Here is a 17,065-nt window from a genome sequence, read left to right as displayed (position 1 = left end):
TTCACCCATGTTTCATTTGGCCTGAATGTTATTACACCACTGGTTGTATTAAATAAATAGACTTTTATTACAGCCAAAGACCATCAATATAATAATAATAATAATTAAAAAATAAAACAGAAAACAGAACATCCAAGAACCATTTCAGATTCTTAGAATTTAGACATTTTAGTATCTCTTTGATCCTAGGTGGCAAGGCCGTCCGACTCCACCGGGCAGCGTTTGGAAATGGCACGCGGTGTTTGGATATTGCCTGGATTTTCACAAGTAGCGAGGCCGTCTGACTCCACTGTGCAGTGTTTGGAAATGGTGCACGGTGTTTGGATTTTGCCTTCATGCGCATTGCATGCATGCAGCTTGGGCCGGCCTCCGTGGGATGGTCACAGACAGCGGGCGGGCCGCATGCGGTCCCCAGGCCACCACTTGCCCAAGTCTGATCTATACAGATATATAGATGTAATATAGATAATTATTAAATAATTATATAGATAGATATACAGGGGGTGGACCAAAAAATGGAAACACCTTGAAAAATCATCAAAATATCTTTTAATATGGTGTTGGTCCACCTTTTGCGGCAAATACAGCCTCAATTCTCCGAGGTATTGATTCATACAAATTGTGAATTGTTTCCAAAGGAATTTTAGTCCATTCTTCAATTAAAGCACCCTCCAGTTCTTTTAAAGACGGTGGTGATGGAAATAATCTTCTTTCTTGAATCTCTAAAATCGGCCATAAATGCTCAATAATGTTGAGGTCTGGTGTTTGTGGTGGCCAGATGAGATGCCATTTCTAGAAGGATATAACCAATTTCCTTAAATTTGTGTAAAAAAAAAAAAGTAGTTTAAAAAAAATCAAATAACAGAATTTTTTTAAAAAAACATTAAAATATGTCAAGTTTTGATTGATTTGAACATGTTCAAACATCATGATGCCAAAAAGTCAGGTGTTTCCATTTTTTTGTCCACCCCCCTGTATATTTATAACATGTTTGTGCTGAATTTAACAAAAAAAAATAAGGGAGACCTTATGTATGTATGTTTGTTTGTATGTATTTATATAACATACATATGTATATATATATATTACATATAAATGATATAGATATACAGTACTGTATATGCATATACAGTATATACTGTATATTGATGCTCATTAACATGAAAATCAAAGCCACGATGCCTGCTTAAGCTCCACCCCTTTCCCGTCCAGCCCCGCCTCTTCCACCAAATCACAGCCGGTCATGTGGGCGCTGGGGGCGGCTTCCCTGTGGGAGGACTCCGTTTCCCGGCATGTCAGGCGCTCCAGCCGCCCCAGCGCGGGATTTGTGCCTCGCGCGGGGCCGGCTGGGAGGCGTAGTCCTATACATTTCCCCCCGCCCTCCGGCGTTGGCGGCGCAGGGTTTTTCGGCCCAGCCGAACTCATGGCCACGGCGGGCGGCCACGCTTCCAGCAGCGTCCCGGTCGGAGAGGTGGAGCGGCCTCACCCGCGGCCCTTCCTTATCGGAGTCAGCGGGGGCACCGCCAGCGGCAAGGTAAACGCTGCAGAACTGCCACCCCCGTTGCAAAATAACCCTTATATTAATAATAATAAATGTATGCAATGCATTGGCCCGCATGGGCGGGGTGGAAGGGGGGGGAGGGTCAGCCAAAGAGCTGGAAAGCCAAACGCACCACCCAAAAAATAATGCATAATAATGCCTAAAAATAATAATGCATAAAATAGTAAAATAATGCATAATAATGCCTAAAGTAATAATAGTGCCTAAAAATAATAAAATACTGCCTAAAATAATAATGCATAAAATAATGAAATAATGCATAAAATAGTAATGCCTAAAAGTAATAAAATAATGCACAATAATGCATGAAATAATAATGCATAAGAATAATAACAATGCATAAAAATAATAATGCATAAAATAGTAAAATAATGCATAATAATGCATGAAGTAATAATAATGCCTAAAATAATAAAATAATGCCTAAAATAATGAAATAATGCATAATGCATAAAATATTAATGCCTAAAAATAATAAAATAATGCACAATGATGCATGAAATAATAATAATGCATAAGAATAATAACATAATGCATAAAAATAATAATGCCTAAAATAATGAAATAATGCATAATGCATAAAATAGTAATGCCTAAAAGTAATAAAATAATGCACAATAATGCATGAAATAATAATAATGCATAAGAATAATAACATAATGCATAAAATAATAGTGCATTAAAATAATAAAATAATAAGCCAAACCAACCCACCCACCCCCAATATTTACCAGCGTCTTCGTTTTCATGAAATCAGAGTTTGCTTATTAATCATTAATTATTAGCAAAAATTCCAACCTGTAATTTTTAAAAAGTTGGGCAAACGTTCTGTATCAGGAAGCCGGCTGATTTCGGTTTATAATGGCAGTGGGTCAAGTACCAACTGTGGCAAAATGGCCATAAAATAGGACATTGACCGGCTTTAACGACCGCCTTGCTTAGCATCGGAAATGCTGGTCGTGATTCTGGTTGATTTGTCCTTTTGGCTTCACTAACTTTCCTTTTTGGTCTGTCTGTCTGTCCGTCTCTTCCCTCCAAAGTCAACGGTATGTGAGAAGATCATGGAGCTGCTGGGTCAAAACGAGGTTGACCACCGTCAACGGAAGGTGGTCATTCTCAGCCAAGATCGATTCTACAAAGTGCTCACCCCAGAACAGAAAGCCAGAGCCTTAAAGGGACAATATAACTTTGACCATCCAGGTAATCTATTGGACCACCTCGGTTGAGCTTGGAAGGGGAGGTGGGAGGAAGAAGAAGGGCAAAGTAGGATCCTAAAGGCCAAGGGTGGGCCTTGCTGCAGCAAAAGACTCCCCCAACACCAACAGAGGTTGAGTTCTATCTTCTCTGAGCTGGGTTGTCTTATTTGCAGACATTTCGTGACCCAACCAGGTAACATCTTCAGTGCTAGAAGGGAGTGGGGTATCAAGAGGAGGAGGAGAGGGAGAAGGACAGGAAGATAAGAAGTGTGGGATCCTTGGTACTCTGTGAACTGGTTTGTCTTAATGACAATCATTAAGTGTGGATTGACACTTATGATTCTTGACAAATCTTTTATGTACATGGAGAGCATCTGCACCAAAGACAAATTCCTTGTGTGTCCAATCACACTTGGCCAATAAAGAATTCTATTCCATTCCATTCCATTCTATCCTCCTCTTCTCTTCTCTATTCTATTCTTTCCTATATTCTATTCCATTCCGTTCCATCTTCTGTACCCTACTCTGCTCTATTCTATTCTATAGCATTTGACAAATGTCTCTTTTCTTTTATGTACACAGAGAGCATCTGCATCAAAGACAAATTCCTTGTGTGTCCAATCACACTTGGCCAATAAAGAATTCTATTCTATTCTATTTCATTCCATTCCATTCTATTCTTGCAGACATTTCGTGACCCAACTCGATAATCTCACATCGTCACAAATAAGGCCCCGAATAAGGCCCTCTAAATAATCACCATTGTATTTTTTATTTTATTTTTAAAAATAATCTTTAAGTTTCTACACATAAAAATAGAAGAAAAAGGAAAAAAAAATAGAAACAAAACATACAAGAGAAAAAAAACCCAAGAAAAACAGACAGATGAACATATAAACTTGAACAACATATAAAACATATTCAATTACAGTAATGTTCTTTATATGTACATAGACATAGTTATTTTATTGTTTGAAGCACACAGAAGACAAAAACAAACATACAATAATTAATTGGGTTATTTATAACCCTGTTTCCACCGTAAGTTATTATCAGAGACATATACATTTATACATTTCTTTGTTAATATTATAATTGCATTTTCTTTGTATTAAACCACACCCTTATAATTTAACTTCATTTATCATTTCTTTCTTTGAACCAAATATAGATTTCATCCCATATTTTATAATAATGAGAAACTTCTTTCCCATGTAAGTTCGTTGTTAAAATGTCCATTTCTGCACAGTCCATGATTTGTCTTAATTAATTATTATCCCCTCGCCCCCCATCTATAGTTTATTTATTGATTGATTGATTGATTGATTGATTGATTGATTGATTGATTGGATTTGTATGCCGCCCCTCTCCGGAGACTCGGGGCGGCTAACAGCAACAATAAAGCAGTGTACAATAGTAGTCTGATGTTAGAAATAATTAAAAGCCCATTAATATAAAAAAAACCAAGCATACATACATACATACCATGCATAGAATTGTAAAGGCCTAGGGGGGAAGAGGGTCTCAATTCCCCCATGCCTGAGGGCAGAGGTGGGTTGTAAGCAGCTTACCAAAGGCAAGGAGGGTGGTGGCAATTCTAATCTTTGGGGGGAGTTGGTTCCAGAGGGTCGGGGCTGCCACAGAGAAGGCTCTTCCCCTGGGTCCCGCCAACTGACATTCTTTAGTTGACGGGACCCGGAGAAGACCCACTGTGTGGGACCTAACCGGTCGCTGGGATTCGTGCAGCAGAAGGCGGTCCTGGAGATAATCTGGTCCGGTGCCATGAAGGGCTTTATAGGTCATAACCAACACTTTGAATTGTGACCGGAAACTGATCGGCAACCAGTGCAGACTGTGGAGTGTTGGTGTGACATGGGCATATTTGGGAAAGCCCATGACTGCTCTCGCAGCTGCATTCTGCTAATCTGAAGTTTCCGAACATTTTTCAAAGGTCGCCCCATGTAGAGAGCGTTACAGTAGTCAAGTTTCGAGGTGATGAGGGCATGAGTGAGTACAGAGTGAAGTATCCATTTTAAATTACTCATTTTCTGGGGGTTTTAAAGGTATTTATAAAGCCAATTATACCATCTTTCCCAAGCTGTATAAAAGTCAGATTTATCTTGATCTTGTAATTCATGTCAATTTAGTTAATTCTGCACATTCAAGGACTTTATGAAGAAAAATAAAATAAACACCATTTTTTTAATATCGCGGGGACCAAAACTGGATTCAGTAGTCCAAGCGTGGTTTTACTGAGTATTTACAAAGCAGTGGTAAACTTTCACGTGAACTTTATTGTGATTTGGAACATTGTGGAACTGAATGGAGATTGTCGGATCTGTGTTGCTCCTTTCTTAAAAGCTTCTCCTCTTTTTCTCCGTAGATGCTTTTGACAACGATTTGATGGAAACGACGTTGAAGAACATCATCGATGGTCAAGTCGTAGAGGTCCCAACGTACGATTTTGTCACCCATTCCAGGTCAGTGTCAATTCTTTGGCAGGCAAGAATGGTGGGCATATTTTTTCTGTTATAATTTTTTGGAAAAAAAATGTATTTTTGCTCTGTGCGTTGGACAATTATTCTTTGCACACAGATTGGCCGAGACGACAATGGTTTATCCTGCCGACGTGCTGCTCTTTGAAGGGATCTTAGTTTTCTACAGTCAAGAGATACGAGACATGTTTCATCTTCGGCTGTTTGTCGACACCGATTCAGATGTTAGATTGTCTCGGAGAGGTGAGGAATTGTTTCCCCTTCGCGTCAAATGGAAGGGAAACGATTGAGGTTTAGAATAAGACTGGAAGGGAGTTTATAGAGGTGTTGTAATCGAAGCCCTGGTAATGTATAGGTGTGTGGCGCATATCTCTGGGAGGGGCATGCAGAGCGGGGGGTTGTATTACATTTTCGGGGTTTGTGCATGTATATGGGCCACCCTGCATCTTGTTTGGGAGAAATCCCGCTGGTGAGACCCCATTTGGAACACTGTGTTCACACCTACAAAAAGATATGGATAAAATTGAATGGGTCCAAAGACAGGCTACAAAACTGGTGGAAGGTCTTAAGCATCAAAGTAGTCGGGAAATACTTCATGACCTCTGTTTCAACCGCCCGTAATTACAGGGTGATTAGTCCAGGAAGACACACACCACACGATAAAAGGAAAACCCAAAAGTTTTTATAAACAGAAAAACAGAAACAGTTCCCTTTTTAAATGTCAAAGGGATTTTTTGGTACACACAAGGCACAGGTGAAATGCAATCCAATTGCTCACCCAATAACTGGGAAATTGAGCCCAATTCTAAAGTCCAGAGAGTCCACACACACAATCTTGAACAGCACAAAAACCACAATCTTGACGAAACAATGAATCAGATAAACTGCCATGAGGCTCAAACACCAAGCTGCACTTTTATCTGTAGCACTAATTACAGCAGCCCCACCCAACCACAGGTGGCCTCATTTTCTCTTGTAATAATCTTTCAGTTGTTGTCTCCTATGCATCACTCTATGCCTGCGTGGATGTGTCATTAATTCTTGTTCCGAATCCAAGGATGATACAGATGATTGATCTCCTCCTGGGCTGTCTGCCAAACTCCCCTCTTCCCTGTCACTCACGCTTCCTTGGTCAGAGGAGGCTTCGTCGGCAGATTCCATCGGGAGCAAAACAGGCCCGCGGCATGTGGATGTTTCCCCCACATCCACCTGCACATTCCTTGAGGCAGGAGCTGGGCCAGAGCTAACCACAACAACCTCAATCTGTATAGTCTGGAGGAGAGGAGGGAAAAGGGGGACACGATCGAAACATTTAAATATGTCAAAGGGTTAAATAAGGTTCAGGAGGGAAGTTTTTTTAATAGGAAAGTGAATACAAGAACAAGGGGACACAATCTGAGGTCAGTTGGGGGAACGTGGGAAAATATTTTACTGAAAGAGCAATAGACGCTTGGAACAAACCTCCAGCAGACATGGTTGGTCAATGCACAGCAACTGAATTTAAACATGCCTGGGATAAACATAGATCCATCCTAAGATAAAATACAGGAAATAGTAGAAGGGCAGATGGACCATGAGGTCTTTTTCTGCTGTCAATCTTCTATGTTTTGTGATTGGTGGAGGAGGCGTTGTAGTTGAAAATGGTGGTTTTTGAAAATGCGAAGAGATGGTGGTTTTTGTAACTGGTTTTCTTTCTCCCATGGAAGTGCTTCGCGATATGAAACGAGGAAGGGACCTGGAGCAGATTTTGACACAGTATACAACGTTTGTGAAGCCTGCCTTTGAAGAGTTCTGTTTGCCGGTAGGTTTTGCAGTGAAGTAATTGGAGGGATTCATGGTTTCACTTTGTGACCCTTCTCTTAAGAATGAACGGAAAGTCAAGGGTTGGCAAGAAAATAGAGAGAGGAGATGATAGAAAGAAAAATGAGAAAGATGATAAATAGATGATAAAGGTAGAAAGTAAACAACTACCGTACTTTTCGGTGTATAATATATACCTTTTTCCTCCCTAAAAGAGGCTGATAATTTGTGTGTGTCTTATACTCTGAATGTAGCTTTTTTCCCCCAGCCCTAACTAGCTGCTAACGATCTTCCCAGCTCTTACCTTGCAGGCTCTTTAATTGTTTCTCTCTGGGAAGAATGTTTTCCAAGCCCTAAGTCTTTGCAGGGTTTGTTTCATTACTCTAACTTGCTCCGAGTACATTTCTTTCCAGCCCTAACCAGCTGCTAACGATGTTCCCAGCTCTTACCCACTTGCAAGCTCTTTCATCGTTACTCTCTGCAAAGAAGAATGTTTTCCAAGCCCTAAGTCTTTGCAGGGTTTTTTGTATTGCTCTACTTGCTCAGGTGCTAATGATATTCCCAGCTCTTACTGTGTTGCTACTCTCTCCAAATAAAATAAAAAGTAAGCCCTTAACCAGGGGATAAAATAATTTGCTGAAGCTGACCAGACTAAGGACGCTAGCCAGATGAATACCTGGTAAACAGATTCTTTTCCCTATTTTCCTCCCCCAAAACTAAGGTGTGCCTTTTATTCCGGTGTGTCTTATACTCCGAAAAATACGGTAGCTAGAAAGAAAGAAAGAAAGAAAGAAAGAAAGAGAAAGAAAGAAAGAAAAGGGCAGGGGCAAGGATCATGTGTCTTGATCTTTCTTTATGATGTGTCTTATACTGTGTGCATGCGTCTTTGTCTATGATGTGTTTGTTATACTATGAACAATACTTTGCTACAATGAGTAATCTTCAGGTTTCTATTCTACATCTCTCCCTATTACCTTTACTACCCAATTCCACATATCCCCCATTGCTATGAGCCGCCCCGAGTCTACGGAGAGGGGCGGCATACAAATAATATTATTATTAATAAATAATAATAATAATAATAATGATAACATGTGCCTTTCTTTCTTTCTTTCTTTCTTTTTTTCTTTCTTTCTTTCTTTCTTATGTTGCTGATTGATTGATTGATTGATTGATTGATGATTGGATTTATATGCCGCCACTCTCCGAGCACTCGATTGTTTCGGGCCACTTGTTTTTTATTTTGACAACTGTGATTTTTCTTGCAGACGAAGAAATATGCAGACGTCATTATTCCTCGAGGCGTGGATAACATGGGTAAGAAATGTCCACCCTTTATAGAGAAAGGGACAGGGAGGTTCTTGAATCCCACTGAGTGACATCGTAACACAACTTCAGCTTTTGCTTTCAGAAGCCGGGGAAAAGCTTTTCGAGCTTAAACTAGGATGGTTGTCATTTTCCTTTGGGAGCTGATGGACGGGCAATAAATAGGCTATAGGAATCTCCTGGGAAGGAAACGGGGCCGGAAAAGGTGGTGAGAAGCCTCCATGGGGCCTCTCTAGGAATCTCCTGGGAGGAAACGGCCGGAAAAGGTGGTGAGAAACCTCCATGGGGCCTCTCTAGGAATCTCCTGGGAAGGAAACGGGACCTGAAAAGGTGGTGAGAAGCCTCCGTGGGGCCTCGTTAGGAATCTCCTGAGAGGAAACAGGCCCTCCACCCTCCCTGTGGTTTCCTCAATTGCACACATTATTTGCTTTTATATTGATTCCCATGGGAAAAATGGCTTCTTCTTACAAACTTTTCTACTTAAGAACCTGGTCACGGAACAAATTAAGTTTGTAAGTATTGTAGAGGTACCACTGTAGTTGCCTGCCATACCTATTCATCTCTGTCCCCCTGCCTTTTATCTCCAAAGTTAGGGTGAGGCTTTGCTAGTACACCTTGCTCTTTTGTCCTGAGGACCGGCCCCTACATTTCCACTGCTCTCCTCTCCGCCTTCTTTGCATCAGGCACTGGACCCAGCTGTTCCTCCTCTTGGTCATCAGCCACCTCCAGACTTGGGGGCTGTTGACTTTCCATCTGACGATTGACAGGCTCCATGTCTGTCTCTCTCACTCTCCCAGCTCCCTCCCCTCTCCCCTCTCGGATCTCTTGGGGTGCTTTGATGCTGACCTTGATTCTCAGGCCGCCTCCTCTGATTCGGCTTCTGGAAGGGCCGGCTGCCCACAACAGTTTTCTTGGAGACGTCTCATGACCTGTTCTGTCGAGCTCTCTGGCAGAATCCTCCCGAAAAGTCAGATACAAATTTCAGACACACACACGTTTGAAAATTCAAAACAATGTTCTTTATACCGAAAATTCACTTAACCTAAGCCTTCTTTTGGTATAGCAAAGAGCACTGGTCTCCAAACAAACTGGTAATTTGTACAAGTTTCTTATCAGTTCTGTGATACTTAGCTTGCAGCTGTGAGGCAATTCACAGTCCTTTCACAAAGTGAAACACACTTTGCTCGTGTTTAGTTTCAAAGCGGGGAAAAATCAGCACACCAAGGTCGAAGTCAGCAAGGCAGGCACAAAACACAAGGATCAGATAATCCTCCACAATGGCCAAACCCACAGCCTCACTAATGACCACAGCCCCATCCTCCACAATGGCCAAACCCACAGCCTCACTAATGACCACAGCCCCACCCAATCACATTTTCTTTGATAATAATCTCTCAGTTGTTGCTGCCTATGCATCGCTCTCCGCATGCGTGTCTGTATCATTAACTCTTGTTCTGAGTCCAAGGAGGAGCTAGAGAATTGATCTCCTTCTGAGCTGTCTGCCCCACTCTCCTCTTCCCTGTCACTCATGTCTTCTTGGTCAGAGGAGCCTTCATCAGCAGATTCCACCGGGGGCAAAACAGGCCTGCAGCATGTGGGTGTCTCCCCCACATCCACAGTCCTTGTGGCAGGAGCTGGGCTAACCACAACATGACCCAACTAGGCTCTCCACCTCAACCCTCCGTCTCCTCCTCTCCCTTGGCAGTGGCCATCAACCTGATTGTGCAACACATCCAGGACATTCTCAGCGGCGAAATCTGCAAGTGGAACCGGGGCGCCATGAACGGGCACGGCCGTTCCTCCAAGAGGCCCTTCCCCGAGCAAGCTGACAGCCTCCCCCTCCTGGCGCCTGGGAAACGCTCCCACCTGGAATCCAGCAGCCGCCCCCACTGACCTCCTTGGGAAGCTTCGAACCTGCTTCCGGCTCAGCTGGACTTCTCCTGGGGAGGGGGTGCCTTTAAGAAGACACCGCCTTTATTTTAAAGGGGGCGGGTCTTAGCTTCCCCTCCCCCAAACAGTAGCAGAGCAAAATCCTAGAAGATACTGTACCATGTGGGTGGGACCTTTCCTCCCTCTTTTCCTTCTTCCCTTAATGAATTCCTTCCTTCCCTTCCTCCCTCCCTGCATATTCCATCCTTGCTTTCTTCCTCATTTATTCTTCCTTCTTTATTGCTCCCTCCCTCATTCATCCATTTCTTCATTTTTTCCTTCCTCCCACCTTCCTTCCTTTTTTCTTCCTTTTTCATTTTTTTCTTCCTTTTTTCTTTTTCTTTTTTCTTCCTTCTCTTTATCCCTCATTCATTCAATCATTTCCTTTCATTCTTTCCCTTCCACTTTTCATTCCTTTCCCCCTGCTTTTCCTTTTTCTTTCTTCCCTTCTCTTTATCCCTCTCATTCATTTCTTCATTTTTTCCCTTCCTTCCCACCTCTTCCTTCCTTCCTTCCTTCCTTCCTCTTTTTCCTTCTTTCCTTCCTTCTCCCTCCTTTTTCCCCACTGCATGTATTGTTATTTTTTAATGTGAACACTTCCCTTCCCTTCCTTTGGACAACGGTTCATCAACCCCAAGAAAGAAAAAAATGAGCTGCTCCAGACAATCGTTTCACTCCTGGAATCTAGTAATGTGTGAATACTTGCCAAGTCGCTTTTCTCAAGAGAGAAATTCTTCTCTCCCTCTGACTTCTTATGAATCTGCTTATTAACTTCCCTAGTTTCATATCCTCTTTTTTCTTTTTTACCAGACCTTTTTAAATTTAAGGAAAACAAATGTGTTTCTCGTTATTCTTTTCTGCCCCATCTTTATCCACCTAGGTGGGATTTTAAAAGAGTTTAATGCCTAAAAGGTCATCGTGCTTTTTACCGTTTGTTTGACTTTATTAAAGAATTGGAAAAGGATAGATGCTTTCGGTTGTTTTTTTATTTTTACAAGATTTGTAAAATTCTCTAGGACCTATTAAGATCATCAAACAAATAAATACAACTGCCTTCATTAATTGTAGAGGTTCACACATTTTAAACAAAATATTATCATCACAAATTTAATCCAATCTTGAGTCACACTGTCCAGCTGCAAAAGGAATTTTAGTCGTAAGAGTTTTAAACTGTTGAGCTTAAATTTTCTGATCAGAGTGGGTCATGTTCCAACTTGCCAGTAGAGGGCAGCAAAATAGTTACGTTCCACACTACCATCTACTGGTGATCTAGGTAACTGCAACTTCCAGTTCTTGATGCAACTTGGATCCAAGAAAATAAACAGGTGATATAACACTACATTCCAACGATGCCATGTTTTATGATCCCAAAACAGGCCAACGTAGATTCTTCAAAAAGCCTTCAACAAAGGTAACTGAGATAGCATACGTGGTTTTATCCATTGGCCACCAAATAGCGCAGGTACACCTACCTCCTCCCTGGCCTCCCACCCTTCGGGGACTGCCTGCTTGGTGGTCCTAAAAAACTGATACATCTCTATAATATCCTGGTGCTTCTTGACCTCTCAGCTGCTTTCAATACCATGGACCATTGTATCTTTCTGCGCCGACTGGAGGGGTTGGGAGTGGGAGGCAGTGGTTCTCCTCCTACCACTCTGGTCGGTATTAGCAGGCGGCCAGAGGTCAACTTTGAGGTCCCTTCCTTATGGGGTTCCTCCTCTCGCCCCTGCTGTTCAACATCTACATGAAACCGGTCCAAAATTTCTCAATTTCAGTTGAAGACTTTTCTCCTTTTCTCGCTCATCCAGTCCCGACATAAATCTCCGCCGTCCATTTCTTGGGCGGTCAGCGTTTGCGGATGAGAATGTCCCAGCTATCCTTCCAACGGAGCGCTTGCAGCTCTGATTTGGAGAGGGCCGGTTCTCCATAGGTGAGCGGGCGGAAGGTGTGGTAGGTAAGGTAGACGGAGGACACCCATGCCACCACTAAAGCACTGTGCATGCTCTTGGAAAGCCTGGATCTGTGGGAGAGAAAGAAAAAAGAGGTTGAGACTCAAATTGCAGAGACGAGCAACCAAGATGATTCCTTGGGGCTAAAACAGAGGAAGAACTGGAATAAGGTATGTTTATTTTTTTAAAATAATTTTTATTGAACATTTTTTTTAAGTTAAAAACAAACACAGACATTTACACTTTCCTTCTTTACAACAATTTTAATTTCCTCCTTTAAAACAATTTTGCATCGCTTAGAACATTTTAGATTTTAGTTTTTTCCTCTTCAGTTTTTCATTTCAATTACAGTGTTCCCTCGATTTCCGCGGGGGATGCGTTCCGAGACCGCCCGCGAAAGTCGAATTTCCGCGAAGTAGAGATGCGGAAGTAAAAACACCATTTTTGCCTATGGACAGTATCCCAAGCCATCCCTTAACACTTCAAACCCCTAAATTACCATTTCCCATTCCCTTAACAACCATTTAGTCACCATTATTACTGGTACTCACCATTGAATAAGACATTTAGTGATCCTGATATTTATAAACATAATTATTAACAATAATTATTTTTTTTGTTATTTGCAAAAATTATTAGTTTGGTGATGACATATGACATCATCGGGTGGGAAAAACCATGGTATAGGAAAAAAACCGCAAAGTATTTTTTAATTAATATTTTTTGAAAAGCCGTGGTATAGGCTATTCGCGAAGTTCGAACCCGCGAAAATCGAGGGAACACTATATATGTTTCACAATTCTATTTATATACATTACGTAAGTGTACTCTATTTCTACCTTATTTTCTATTTTATTTGTTTATGTTTAGTACCATCCAGTAACTCTTTTGTTCTTTCTCACATTATTCTCTTATCCTTTATTCCTCTTCTCTAACCATTCATACCCATACTTTATAATATTTTATTTTATATATATCTTGTTTTTCGTTTTTAATCCATTTGGGCACACTCTAAGGTCTTTCTAATCAAGTGGTATATATTGATTTTTCCAATTTTGACCAAAGACTACTCTTGCAACTGCTATATGTATTATTAAATATTGTACTTATTTTTTGTAGGTTTCAGGTAAGCTGTCCAATAAAAATATTTCTGGTTTCGTCTCTTTTTTCCCCCTTTGGCGATCTCTCCTAATTGTATTTTAATTTCATTTCATTTTGTTTTGCTTTTGGACAACTCCACCACATGTGGCAATAGGTTATTATTATTATTATTATTATTATTATTATTATTATTATTATTAATTAGATTTGTATGCCGCCCCTCTCCGCAGACCAAGTTCCTTTGGTTTGATTGCATTTCTAACAATCTGATTTGGGAACATCTTAGCCAAGCGCTAGAAAAAGTTTATTAAATACAGTAGTACCTCGTGATACGAACCCCTCGTCTTACTAACTTTTCGAGATACAAACCCAGGGTTCGGGATTTTTATGCCTCGTCTTACGAACTTTTTTCGCCTTATGAACCCACTGCCACGAACGCTGAACCCGGAAGTTCGGCAAAAGTTCGGGTTCGGCGTTCGGGTTCGGGAGGCCACCGAGAAGCGCCGCCACCCAGCTGTCACCTTTGCAGAAGAGCCGTGGAACTGTCGGCCGGTCGGGAGGCTCAAATGGAGGTGGGGAATCCCAATAGGGAGTTCCATGGGCGGAGCTTTGATGTCACGGAGATGTCCTCCGTGGCTGGCCTAAACAGCTCCGCGACTCTTCTGCAAAGGTGACAGCCGGGCGGCGGCGCTTCTCTGCGTTCTCCCGAACACCGAACCCGAACTTTTGCCAAACTTCCGGGTTCGGTGTTCAGGAGAACGCAGAGAAGCCCCCCGGCTGTTTCAAAAGGTGACAGCTGGGTAGCGGCACACAGTGGAGCGTTGTTTTTGTGATTTTTTTTCTCGCTTGCATGCTTTAATCGCTTTTACATTGTTTCCTATGGGAAACATTATTTCCTATGGGAAACATTGTTTCGTCTTACGAACTTTTCGCCTTACGCACCTCCTCCTGGAACCAATTAAGTTTGTAAGACGAGGTATCACTGTATATACTACTCAAAAAAATAAAGGGAATAGTCAAAGAACCCATCCTAGATCTGAATGAATGAAATATTCTCATTGAATACTTTGTTTTTTGCACAGAGTTGAATGTTTTAAGTGTTCCCTTTATTTTTTAAAGCAGTATATAAATACATTAAAAAAGACAGTACATAATCTTTTAACCTCTGTTTCATACTCTTTTACATTAATGTTGTACAATATCTTGAGTCAGACAAACAGAAAAAATGACAGATAAAGATAGAAAAAAGAAAAAGAAACATAGAATCAAATACACATATAATAACACAACCACACACACACACACAGTTCTTTATCTTATGTTATTCTACGGTATTTTGTACCAATGATTATTTTTCAGTTTTATGCAAAACCTTTTGAGTTGTAATATGATTTCTTACATCAAGTTTCAAGAGAAGTTTGTATTATATTTTTCTATTTATTATACATAATCTCTATATCTATCTATCCATCTACCTACCTACCTACATCTATCATCTATCTTTCTACCTATATCTATCATCTATCTTCTTTATTTATCTATCATCTTTATCATCAATCTTCTCTATGTCTGTCTACCTACCTACCTAATTATCTATTTTTCTTCCATCTATTATCTATTTCTGCTTCCTCTTCCACCCATATTGTACATATTTTTGGGAGGGATGAGTTGGTGTTTGGGGTGATGGTGCTGCAGCGGTATTAAGTGGGAAAAACGATCAAGGGTCACACACACACACACGTGGAAGTTGTAAGTTCTAGTGTCATTCAGCAAACGGTCTCAAATCAAGAACCACATATACGTCTCTTTGTGTTTTCTTTTTGCTTTGCTCCCGGTTATTATTTAAAAAGCCATTTTAAAAAATGTATGAAAACCCAGGAAGGGGACAGGTGAGGTTGTGTGGCCGACTGGCCCTACCTGCAAAGGAAGTCGCTGGTGTGCTGCAGAACAACGGGGATCAGGAGGATTTGGAAAGTGACGGCCGGCAGGTAATGGTAAAGGAAGAGGTTCTTCTCCATCAGGAAGAAAGGCAGGTAGTTGGCAGCCCACCCACCTACGCAGACCCCTCCGGCCAGGAGCCACTGCTGCCAAGACTCTGCAGAGAAACAGGATGGGGAAACGGGCAAGTCAGTTGGCATAGAGAACAAGCGTGATTGAAGACAGTTGAATGGTTTTAAATTTGGGTTTTTAAGATTAGTTTTTATGGCTGGATTTCAAAATTCTATATTTGTATTGTTTTATATGCTATAATAGAAAATATCTATCTACTTAGAAATAGATACAGAAATTAGATAGATCTATATCTACATCTATTATCTAAAGACAGATAGATAGATAGGGAGATATAGAGCTGGATGGGTGATGGATGGATGGATCACTGTTTCCCAACCAGTGTGCCGCAGCACACGTGTGCCGCGAGACATGGTCAGGTATGCCACGAAGAAAGCAGCTCAGCTTCTGGTGTCGAAACTTTTTGCGAAGAGCAAAAAGTTGTGAGAACGGAAGCTGAGCCTCCTTAGCGCCTTCCAAGTTTTCTGGCAACTGCAGTGCTCCGCCCGGCTGGAGCTTCCCTGGCGGCTGCAGCAGGTGAGCTTTGGGGCCTGGTGGGAGGATAGCGGCAGCGGAAGGGCGGCGCGCAGCGAGAGGGTGATGGCAGCGGCAGCAGGCAGTAGCCGTGGGGCAGCGGCAGAGTGGTCAGCTGTGAGGCGGAGCTCCGGAACAGAGGCACCGACGGCGGCGGCTGGACATGCTAGAATTGCGTGGCTGGCACTTGCCTGCTATCTGGGCCAGGATGGAGGCTCCAACCCCACGTCCATGCCCAGCGCAACGCCAGCATGTACGGCATCTAGCAACACATCTAGCCGCCACCATCGGTGCCTCCGTTCTGGAGCTCCGCCTCACAGCTGACGACCTTGCCGCCGCCCCCATGACTACTGCCCAATGCCGCTGCTGAGAGAGGGAGAGAGATAGCAAGAGAGGGAGAGGGGGGAGAGAAAGATAGCAAGAGGGAGAAAGGGAGAAGAGAAAGATAGCAAGATAGGGAGGGGGGAGAGAAAGAGAGCAAGAGGGAGAGAGATAGCAAGAGGGAGAGAAAGAGATAGCAAGAGAGGGAGAGGGGGACAGAAAGGAGAGGGAGAAAGGGGAGGGGGGGAGAGAGATAGCGGGAGAGGGAGAAAGGGGGAGAAAGATAGCAAGAGGGAGAGATAGCAAGAGAGGGAGAGAAAGAGATAGCAAGAGGGAGGGGGGAGAGAGATAGCGGGAGAGAGAGGGAGAAAGATAGCAAGAGGGAGAGGGGGAGAAAAAGCAAGAGGGAGAGATAGCAAGAGAGGGAGAAAGGGAAAGGAAAGAGAGATAGCAAGAGAGGGGGAGAGATAGCAAGAGGGAGAAAAAGAGATAGCAAGAGAGGGAGAGAGAGAAAGGGAAAGGGGGAGAGATAGCAAGAGGGAGAGGGAGAAAGAGGGAAAGGGGGAGAGATAGCAAGAGGGGGAGAGAAAGGGAGGGAAAGGGGAAGAGAGATAGCAAGAGGGAGAGAGAGAAAGGGAGGGGAGAAAGATAGAGAGGGAGAGAAAGGGGGAGAAAAAGAGCAAGAGAGGGAGAGAGATAGCAAGAGAGGGAGAGGGGGAAAGGGAGAGAGATAGCAAGAGAGGGAGAGGGGGGAAAAGAAAGAGCAAGAGAGGGAGAGAGAGAAAGGGAGAGAAAGAGATAGCA

The 17,065-nt window shown here is 42.4% G+C and overlaps 2 protein-coding genes across 6 annotated transcripts in view; one reads left to right on the top strand and one right to left on the bottom strand.

The window, feature by feature from the left end:
* Window positions 1-1,361: 1,361 nt before the first annotated feature.
* On the top strand, window positions 1,362-11,271 carry UCK1 (uridine-cytidine kinase 1). Its single transcript, XM_070758683.1, has 7 exons — window positions 1,362-1,534; window positions 2,602-2,761; window positions 5,141-5,237; window positions 5,353-5,495; window positions 6,959-7,053; window positions 8,321-8,369; window positions 10,084-11,271. Exons 1-7 carry the CDS (start codon window positions 1,424-1,426, stop codon window positions 10,269-10,271), a joined length of 843 nt encoding a protein of 280 aa, XP_070614784.1. The 5' UTR covers window positions 1,362-1,423; the 3' UTR covers window positions 10,272-11,271.
* A 4-nt stretch (window positions 11,272-11,275) lies between these two features.
* Window positions 11,276-17,065, bottom strand: part of LOC139170971 (protein O-mannosyl-transferase 1-like) — a 93,236-nt gene continuing 87,446 nt past the window's right edge. For all 5 annotated transcript variants that reach the window (XM_070758660.1, XM_070758663.1, XM_070758661.1 and 2 more), the window contains 2 exons: window positions 15,275-15,452; window positions 11,276-12,327 (listed from right to left, as the gene is read on the bottom strand). In XM_070758660.1, the coding sequence (XP_070614761.1) occupies window positions 12,153-12,327; window positions 15,275-15,452 (353 nt within the window). In that variant the 3' untranslated portion in view covers window positions 11,276-12,152. The remainder of the gene's footprint in view (window positions 12,328-15,274; window positions 15,453-17,065) is intronic.

The sequence above is a fragment of the Erythrolamprus reginae genome, chromosome 8 (assembly GCF_031021105.1).
Source record: "Erythrolamprus reginae isolate rEryReg1 chromosome 8, rEryReg1.hap1, whole genome shotgun sequence".
NCBI lineage: Eukaryota > Metazoa > Chordata > Lepidosauria > Squamata > Dipsadidae > Erythrolamprus > Erythrolamprus reginae.
The sequence above is the reverse complement of the archived record's forward strand: the minus strand, read 5'-3'. Positions and strand labels throughout refer to the sequence as shown.